This window comes from Cyclopterus lumpus, chromosome 14, assembly GCF_009769545.1.
Source record: "Cyclopterus lumpus isolate fCycLum1 chromosome 14, fCycLum1.pri, whole genome shotgun sequence".
NCBI lineage: Eukaryota > Metazoa > Chordata > Actinopteri > Perciformes > Cyclopteridae > Cyclopterus > Cyclopterus lumpus.
The window spans coordinates 20660122-20670189 of NC_046979.1; the positions used below are offsets into that span (position 1 = coordinate 20660122).

The 10068-nt window shown below is 41.9% G+C and overlaps 1 protein-coding gene across 2 annotated transcripts; it reads left to right on the plus strand.

Annotated features, from left to right (window-relative positions):
• On the plus strand, nt 1-9315 carry kptn (kaptin (actin binding protein)). Of its 2 annotated transcripts, XM_034550901.1 has the most exons (12): nt 1-462; nt 2094-2176; nt 2261-2345; nt 3075-3129; nt 3929-4007; nt 4743-4816; nt 5733-5839; nt 6959-7063; nt 7171-7234; nt 7378-7513; nt 8154-8327; nt 8922-9315. In XM_034550901.1, exons 1-12 carry the CDS (start codon nt 261-263, stop codon nt 9078-9080), a joined length of 1323 nt encoding a protein of 440 aa, XP_034406792.1. In that variant the 5' UTR covers nt 1-260; the 3' UTR covers nt 9081-9315. The 2 variants fall into 2 exon arrangements, with proteins under 2 accessions (XP_034406792.1, XP_034406793.1); XM_034550902.1 differs by lacking the exon at nt 2094-2176 and having other exon boundaries at nt 2232-2345.
• The last annotated feature ends 753 nt before the right edge of the window (nt 9316-10068 follow it).

The following is a 10068-nucleotide window of genomic DNA, read 5'->3' on the forward strand; positions in this document are numbered from 1 at the left end:
CCCAACCCGGATGTTTTGCTTCACGACAACCCGAATAATCATTTAGCAATATGCATTGCATTTTTTTCGTTAAAATGAAACAGACTTCGTTGTAACGGATGGACGAGCGTTACGTTAAGTGTTAACTAACCCGTGTTTTGAAATAAACGAGCAGCAGTCCCTATTTCTCGTTTGGCTTCAGCAGACTCAAAAACGACCATGAACAATCTCAATTCGTGACGTTTCTGAACACATTTGGGGTCTCCGTCTCTTCCTGCAGGATGCTCCGAGAGTCGTATCCCTTCGCGGAGGACAGCTTCAGCCGGTTCCCGTCGCAGAGCAACATTTACGGGCTGTGTCAGGCCGGGGAGCAGGAGCTGTTGGCGGCCACCCTCAAAGGGAAGGTGGTGTGTTTCAGATACCAGGAGCTGCAGCAGAAGATCCGACCTGTGGCCAAGGAGGTTCAGTTCACCTACATCCCAGGTACTTACCGGGGAACCCCCCCCCCTTCTCCCGGGTCTATCCATTCGATGCTAGTCGATACTTGTTCTCCACATGTCAGATGGAATTGTTGGGCTCTTTAATGCACTGCATTTATCTCACATCTACAACTACTTTGCTCTTTAATATTTGACATAGTGAACTTCTGATGAGCTTATACACTTTTTGTGTTTGTTATTATAGGTTAAACATATGAAATGGTTTAATAGCTCCCCCTCAAGCCAACAGTTACATGTAAATGCTACCCACACAATAATGCATTAATAATATAATATATCATAGCTTAACAGTACAGTACATCGATCACTTTTATTTCAGATCATTTAGGGCATATTTGTTCTATTTATATGTCTACTTTAACTTAAATAAAATATCTGATTACCACCTTCCACCACTGCACATATATTGGCTTACATTCAATTCAATTCTGATTATTTTATATAGCTCAATATCACAAATTAGAAATTTGCCTCAGAGGGCTTTACAATCTGTACACATCCCTGTCCCAGGACCTCACATCGGATCAGGAAAAACTCCCAAAATAATAGAAGAAACCCTTTCACAGGGAAAAAAGGGAAGAAACCTTCAGGAGAGCAACAGAGGAGGATCCCTCTCCCCGGATGGACAGAAGAAATAGATGTCATGTGTACAGATGAACAGCGTTACAGAGTTACAACACATTCAATGAATATGACATACATTATAAATAATGAGTAGTAGGCATAGACCATGATCCAGATTCCAGCAGCCTATAAGCCTATAGCAGCATATCTAGGGCTGGACTAGGGCAAACCTGAGCCAGCCCTAACTACATGGCAGACTAATTGTAAGAAGAAAAGCCATTATGGTTAAAGCCATTGTACTACTATAAGTAAAAGTGTTTGTATGAGTTAACATAATGACAATGAGATCCAGGTCCGCCCTGTTCATTTTGTGGACAAAAATAGATCACATAACCTGTACAGCAACGTTTGACTCCAGACCAGATAATCCATCAGAGCCTGTGGTCATGTTCACTGCTGACGTTGCAGTGGGGCTCCTTCCTCTGCTGCAGGGAGCACAATAATGTCAAGTTTCTTTTTCCAGATGTGCTGAAAAGTGACAGCTCCCGTCCTCCTTTCTGGTCCTGAACTATGGCCAAACGTATTCCACATGACCTGAAGAAAAGTTAATGTGAAGTTCATTAAGTAGACAATTTGTATACTTAAAAAGAAATATGACTCATGGTAGCTGTTGGCTTCTTCACAAATACAGTAACTACATGTAAATTAAAAAGACAAAGAACAATTTATCTGGATTGTATTACAATTCTTGGATTAATTAATAAATAATTATCACACATTTATTTTCCCTTTATCCATTCGCTATTACAGGTGGTAGTATGAAAGATAGCAAATTTCAGATAAAATGCATTTTCTGCCTCAAATAATCTCAGTAAACCAACAAGCCATGGCCGTATCAGTGTTTGAATTTTTTAGTATAGTGATCAGATTTCCTATCCATAATGCTGATTTTGTACCTCTGAGTACTTTAGTCCTGACACTTGTGTTGCAGCTGAGTTGTTCTCTGTACCCGTTGGTTGATGGTTGATGGTTGATGGTGTCTTTATCTAGTTGATGCAGAGATCGTGTCAATCGATGCCTTTAACAAGTCTCCTCCCAAAAGAGGCCTGGTGGTGGGCATCACATTCGTAAAGGTACATTTGCATGTCAAGGTGTACGAGTCATAGCGTGTCCATTCTTTGCTATCAGGGTTGTCAATAACGGCTGAACTCCTGCAGGACTCTGGTGACAAGGCCACGCCGTTCCTCAATATCTACTGTGACTACGAGCCTGGCTCAGAGTTCAACCTGGAGTCCATCGCACGTGAGTGACGCAGCATGGCACGCTGCTTGAGTCAATATTAGATAGATAGATAGATGGATGGATGGATAGATAGATAGATAAATGGATGGATGGGTGGATGGATGGATGTATAGACAGATAAATGCTAATGAAATAAACCAATATACTGTATATTATAATATAAATAAGTAGAGCAATATTGTTTTATCAATAAATACACATGTTTTCATTTAAAAAAAGGATGCTTTTTTAAAACTACTTTTCTTTATTTCAGTGGACTTTTTTTTCTAATGCCACACTTATGTCCCCAAATTGTATTTTCTTAGAACATATACATACTTTTTTTTTCCATTGAACCCATCCTAAACATTTATGAGCAGTGGGCTGCTGTGAAACACTACAATATGCGGATAGCAGGTGCCGGGGGACGAACCCGCCAACCCAGTCTACCTACTGAGCTGCAGCCCCCCCTTCCGTCCCCCCATTAGCCAGCTAATTTGTGTGATGGTGCGTTGGTCTGAATCTGTCAGAAAACCAGCAGACGGAAATAAAAAGAGCTGAGAAATAAATGTGGCCATAAGGTAATCAAAGTCTGCTGGGATAAATCAAATTGATTTGTTTAACTATATTGACTCATTTAGTAATTTCAGGATTTATATCACAGCCATATCTATGTATTTTACAGGCACATTTATTTCTGTAGTTGGTATGTTTGCTTCTGAATATGCTGACGTGCGTGTCTCTGAACAGAGAGCTGCCTAAATCTGGAGTTGCAGTTCACGCCCTTCCATCTCTACCACACAGAGTAAGTCTGCTGCTGCAGAGGGTCGTGATGCACTGTGAACCCCTAAATATGCAGAGGCATTTAGCAGTTTACCTCGGGGGGGCTCATCCTGGCTTTTCAGTCTCACAAAGAGAGCTCCAGTTCACACCTCAGTTGGCATGGCAACTGCTGCTACCACTGCAGGCCAAACCAGCTTGGAGCAGGGTTTTTTCTTCACAACAGAGCAAAGGGAAGACTCTGCTACAAACCAGGTTTCAGACGTTGCTCTGATCGGCAATCTGTCCTCCTGTAAATATAGTAAATGTTCACAGTCCAATCAGTGTCCCGCTATGATTATAAAACATGTGTCAATTTACAGTTGGGTTTCTTTAGACTCAATAATATGATATACATAAAAGGTACAATGTTTTCTTTAACACATACTCTTTTCTACATCAGCAGAACATTGTGATTATTGGTTATAATAGATTTAAGCAGGCCTTAAACAACACAACATTTTCCATTCGTATAAATATTCACACTCATATAAGCATACGGCTTTGAGTATTTATATAATTTTCTCACTCTTTATATATTATTAGTGCCGTGCCTCACTGATACTGTGCACTTTTATTACCACACTGAACTGATTTCACAACGGTAATCCATCATTTTACCTCGTCTCACCTAATACGCGGCTTCCACTAGGCTTTTATGTGATTTAGTGTCAATAAGGTCGCCTCGTTGTCAGTCAGCAGCATCTGTACGGCGTCTGACAGAAAGAAAACATGACAGGGTGCATCTGGACCGTGAATGTCAGCGGCCTTTTCCTCTCTGACAGAGTGCAGTGTGACGACGCAGACAGAGAGACGGTGTTTCTGCTCAGCGGGCACGACCAGAGGATCCACCTGTACAAGGAGGTGTGTGTATGTGTGTGTGAAAACTTGAAAATGTAGATTACATCTTTTTCTTTCTCTTTAATTGTTTATTTATGTAGAAAAGTGTGTGTTTATGAGTATATGTTCTCATGTGTGTGTATTATTCATTTTTTGACACCTAAAGCAGATAATGTAGTTAATTTGACTCTTTTTATTTATATATATATATATATATATATATATATATATATATATATTTTTTTTTTTTATCATAGCATATTTTATTATGCCCTTTTAAATACATTTATAAAAATTGAACAATGTATCCTGTGGAGATGAGTGGAAATTTAATATTATTATTAATCCAACGTTTTGTTTATGTATTTTTAAAACTAAATATACCAAAAGACCACTCCACCAGAATTGTCTTCTCAATTAAAGCGTAACAGAGCACAAGACACACAAGAATAATTTGTCACAACATTCTTACTTAAATTTGGAAGCTAAAGCTTTCGGTCACATCAAATGATCTTCTTCAATAGATGGATTATAGGAATGTGGATATTCCCTTTAAGTGGCTTAAAAGTTGAACCTTGGAAGCAACATCAAGAGTCATTGTTCTTTCAAAGGGATGAAAAAAAAGCAACAGGAAGGCTTTTTTTCGTGGTTTTCTCAGCCAAAGTGATGAAACGAGGCGGGTAATGAGTTTTGCATATCACTTTGATTGATCACGCGGCGTCGGACCGCCACTCAGCCTGACTCTCCTGTTCCCAACAGAACGCCTCCCTCCACCAGTTTGAAGAGCAGCCGGTGGAGAGACTCTTCCCTGAACTACAGCAACTGCCTAGCAAGTTAGTCTGAGGTCCCTCTGCTTCTGTCAGCTCTGTACAGTAGTAGTACCTGTGAGTCTGTGTGTGAGTCACCGTGGCAACATGTGCTCCTGACGACACCGGCTGGAGAACACCACTGGGAGGTTTTGGGCACAGGTCGGTCTGACAGGTCGTGCACGATGCAGCCACAAAACCTTACAGGTGTGTAGTTGAGATCGAAATGAAGGCCGAGCTCGAAAGATAGGTGTGGTCCGGATGTTATGTTTGGGGGGTGTGGGGGGTGTGTGGGTGGGGTGTGTGGGGGGGGGGGGGTTGTTGTTTGACTTTGTGTGGTAAGTAACTGGGTGATTGAGACCACAAGTCGCTCTATATTAATTTGTGTTAATCGGCCTCATGACTTTCCTGCTGAATGCAATCTACTCTTTCCTCAACTCTCGACTTTAAAAAAGATTTAGAAGAGAATGTTAAAGTTAAAACCCCAAAATGGGTAAATCCCCCTTGCTCGGAGCACACTCGTCTTCAAACTCAACCTTCAATTTGGATCTCAGCAACACGCCTGTAAAGCTTTGTGACTTCAATAATAACCTCTATCGTGGTGGCAAAATCTGTCCACAGACAGACGGACTCCTGGTAAACCTCTGTGGTGGTTTCCTCCTCCAGTCGGTGTCTCCAGGACAACATTTAGCCATGAAGACTCAAACACAGACTCGCACGGTGTCACAGCTTGTGATGAACGCATCAAAAGAGGGCGACAGCAATATGAAAAGAGAAACCAGTTGATGTTCTTGAGACAAAACAAAGAGGATAAAGACAACGGAAGTCTCAAATCACCAGCATGAGTGATTCATATAAATACGTCAACGTTTGCTGAGCTAAATGTATGTAAGATCCGTAACCGCCTGTGTGCATTGGCCGTGTCTCCAATCCCTCCACGCAGTGTGCTATGGTTGGACATGTTGAGCATCGCCGGTGGACGGCGACTCTCTGCGTTTGGCTGTCAGAATGGCTGCGTTGGACTGGCGCTGGTCAACCAGACAGGACCAGGTGAGGGAGACCCACACACAGTATAATGGAGGTTCAGCTCTATCGCATGACTCCTTTAAAATTGGGGCTGCTTAGACCTCTGCAGAGCTATGCTAGGAAAACTAAGTAGGGCCACTGGACTTTACCACTTCCAATGTGTCCACCCTAACAGGAGAGTCGGAGCAATGTCATTCAGAAGGATGGCTGCTCCCACACTCATCTAAATATCGCTCACGTCTCAGATCTGAGGTATCAGGAGTGATATCACCAACTTTGTGAAATAGAACTAGGAAGGTGTCAACAAACCCGTGGCAAAATGTCTGCAAAGCCTCCATCAGTTAGTAAATAAAACCCTAAATTAACACAAATGTGCTTTCACTCATCGATGAACTTCTACAAATGCTTTATGCGGCCAATGTAGAAAATGTACAGTATGATATTTAAACAATGTGACTACAAGGCTAGCAGAGGGGACAACCAGTCCAAAGTCTGAATAATGAGAGGCTCTGCTTCACCCTCAAACGGGCGTGGCTATTGGTTAATAAACGTTGCTCAGCCGTCGTCAGTGTGACAATCATCAGTTGTCACAGCCCGGGTCGTCACACAGTGAACTAGCATACCTGCAATACCAGGACCCTGAGAGCTGTGAGCATTCAGCCATCATCTTATCACTAACATTATTATTATAACCTGTGTCACAGTTGCACATTTTGTATTTATTGTAATTTTAGTTAATTTTATTGTATAGGTTTTAGGATGTTTTAAATATGTTATGTAAAGTGTATTTGAGTACCTTGAAAAGAGCTATATAAATTAAATTCATTATTATTATTATCATTATGAAATGGGGAGGCATTGCATTGTGGGATTCCTAGCAGAAGTTAATGAACATGCTGAGAAAAGTGCAAAGTAAATAGGGAGTGATTTCACAGTAATTATTTCACCTGTGTGGCTGCATTGTGGACTTTTCAAATAGTACGTAAAAGTATGGAAACTGGTCCTAAATTCCTTTTTGGGGAGGATGGGGGAATTTTGTCTTTGTTCTGTATTAAATGCCTACAAGATGTGGTAATCCTGATACTGCAGGACTGTTGCTTGGTGTGTTGGATGTATGATCTGTTTTTTCTTTCTTTTTCTCAGAGGTTTTGCAGAGCTGGCGCTTCCAGTTTGACAGTCCGATCTCTTCGGTGCTGCTGTTCCCTCTGAGCTGCCCAACCGAGCCCGACCAGCCCAGCGGAGAGAAAAGTACGTTAGCGGCCTGTTTTAAATTCTCCAGCATCCCTGTCCGTCACGGTGGATATTTAAGTCTGGCAAAAAATGTAATGGTGTCCATGTCTTTTGCTTTTATTCAGGTGTGGAAATGGAAGGCTACAATCTTCTGGTAACCAGTACCATAGAGATGGCAGTTGTCTACAGGTCAGAATACTTTCTGAAGATATCAGTGGAGTCATCGCTTGGCTTTGTGCATTTTCACGTAGACATTATTTCTGTGGTTGATAAAATGTCTCAGAACAGTGTGTGATTTGTGTGTGTGTGTGTGTGTGTGTGTGTTTTCTCAGAGATGTTCAGGAGCGAGGCTTGTCTCACTCGGTGTGCCTCTCAGAGAGCGACCAGTGGGACGCAGTGCTCTGCGCTCTGGTCATTGACCTGGATTTTGACGGGCAGAAGGAGGTGCTGTTGGGAACATATGGGCAGGTCAGAGCTCCCATTATTAATAGACTTTATTAATAGTACTTTAAGCTAAATTCGAAATTCAGAAGCATTACTATTGCCTCCACACGGCTCTCAACATGGCAGTTGGTGGCGCTAACAGTGCAAAGTTGTGAACTTGTCAATTTTATTGTCAATAATTCCCATGAAAAGATCAATACTAACAAAGCCTTAGTCCTTCACCTTTCCAACTTCCCCAGCTCCAACTGAGGACATGAACCTTTAAATTAAATAAATCTCTTTTAGAAAGGCGCAATAATTTCCCTAAAACTGCTGGTCAGTGTGGTTTTCCAATGGGAAGAAAATTGTCAGGGACTATTTTCAGCGGTGGAATAATACACATTTGGTGCTCTATTGAGTATTTGAGGCAGCAGGACAGTGTTTGTCTGTGATGTTTTTTAATAGTTTTTGAACAACAATGGAGCTCTTTGGCTTAGGCTTAGGATACATACGTAATAAGTTTTCAACACATACATAACAATGCATAACCCATTTTACCAATATTGTAGACGCAATGCCTACAACAGCATTACATGATAATAACGATGAAAGATGAACCCTTTTGTCTTCATTTTTCGGTCTGCCCGACCGATGACCATGTCGTCTGCCTTTCTCGCCCATGCAGGAACTTCTTTGTTACAAATTCCAGCCGGCAGGGAAAGGACAAGACGAACAGTTTCAGTTGCAGTGGAGGCGGAGCTTCAAGAGTCCTCTGCTGTCCATCATCTACTTGGACTTGACCGGGGACGGGCTGAGAGAGCTGGCTGTCCTCACGCTGAAGGGGCTTCACATCTTACAGGTGTGTTGCAGGAAGCCGTGTTACATCAGGGCCGGTTGTTCTGCTTATTACCATGATAGATAGATCGTCTGCTTACTCAGTCAAACACAAAGCATGCTCTTGAACTGGAGAAAAGGTATTATTTCTAATAAGGAGGGACTTGAAGCGTCAAGTAGTTGCTGACCTCTACTGTCCACCAGAGGAAATTGCAGCAGGATTAAGAGAACTGATTTAGTCTGCTCTGAGGGAGTAGTGGAACACAAATACCTAATGAAGACATAATGACCAAATACTCCTCCAATACAGTGCTTTTTCATTTGCTTTTCTCCATTAAAATTAGTTTTTTGTTTTTCAATCAAAGTGTGATGCAGCATCCTTCTCCATTACTGAGCAGGCGAAGTTGGCATTAATAACTCATTAAACAATAAATATCTCCAGCTTGTTCAACATAGTCACCCTCTCTCGTCAGCTTAACACAGGCGTTTCCAAAGCAAATCTTCAGCGACGACATTCCCCCAGTGTGCAAATGAATTCAACAGACTTTCCTCCGGTCTGTCTCGACGTACTCGTGTGTCTCACCTTGTGTTGTGTCGCTCTGTTCCCCCGTCTTTTCAGCACTCTCTCACCAGCACTGCCGATTTGGTCCTCGAGCGGCTCGTCCTCAGGGTGTTGGCACTCACGGCCAGCGCCGAGCCGGTGTCGGTTGAAGAGCGGGACACCGAGGAGAAAGATGCTGAGGAAGAGGAGTGTGCAGCTCAGACCCCATCCACTTAAGAAAAACAGTGCGTTTGTGGGGGAAACACACTGATGAAAAACGTCCCGAAACGTCCTGATGGATGAGACTGAGACGCGTTTTTCCGCATCGACACGTGGAACAGGAAGGACTTTCTCCACTTTCCTCGACAGTTCCACTTCCAGACAATAACGTTCCACTCCGCTCTGTGGTCGAACACGATGGTGTTTTAGTCTTCTGCAGATAATAAATCACCGTTGGTTCTGTTCACTCTCACTGTTCTGTTTGTTGTGGTATTTATATACTGTGCACTTCCTTGAATGTTAATTTATAACATGTCAACATAGATGCCAATTTAGTGAGATTATTTCACTCCTTTCTAGTGCAACTTTCCCTTTTTAGTTCACCTTTCTGAGACTCTGATGTGTCTCGGGATAGCAACAACCGTACCTAGAGAATTTCACTGAAACAGGTGCAACATTTTTATAATTAATTATATTTTGTATTTCTATTACAAAAATGTATATAATGACAGATTTTAATTCTCACACACACATACCATGGCAAAAAAAGGCACACTTGCAACTCAACCTAAAAAACTTTACTTCCTGCATCTTAACATTCTGCTTTGCACCCCACATCAACGTCCCATTGAAGTGAAGCTCATCTGGAGGTGGTGTGTTCCTGGAGTCCTGTTGGTGCGGCTCACTTTCAGGTGGAGCAGAGGTCAAATCTGTCCACACAGACTGTGTCTGAATTTTAATGCTCACATGAAATCACGAAACAAGTACTATTTAAAACAATTATATAGATATATAGATAAAATATAAATATAAATATGTTTAATTATCAGTGCTCACATAATTGTTATTCTATTTTGAGGTTCAGGAAAAGTAAAAGAAAAAACAACTACAAAAGCAATGCAAGGAACATTTACAACATTAAACTGAAAAAAAGAGAAGTATTTTCGTGAGGTGACATGAGAGGCAGAGGCTTCGGTCGGCCTCGTCTTTCGGCCGGTCAGTGGCA

What these genes read in the sequence shown, in the direction of transcription:
- kptn (XM_034550901.1), top strand. Translation starts at nt 261, where the DNA reads ATGCTCCGAGAGTCGTATCCCTTCGCGGAGGACAGCTTCAGCCGGTTC. An exon ending in CTACAGCAACTGCCTAGCAA is followed by an intron (nt 4,817 to 5,732) that starts GTTAGTCTGAGG and finishes CCCTCCACGCAG; the next exon opens with TGTGCTATGGTTGGACATGT. An exon ending in CCAGCCCAGCGGAGAGAAAA is followed by an intron (nt 7,064 to 7,170) that starts GTACGTTAGCGG and finishes GCTTTTATTCAG; the next exon opens with GTGTGGAAATGGAAGGCTAC.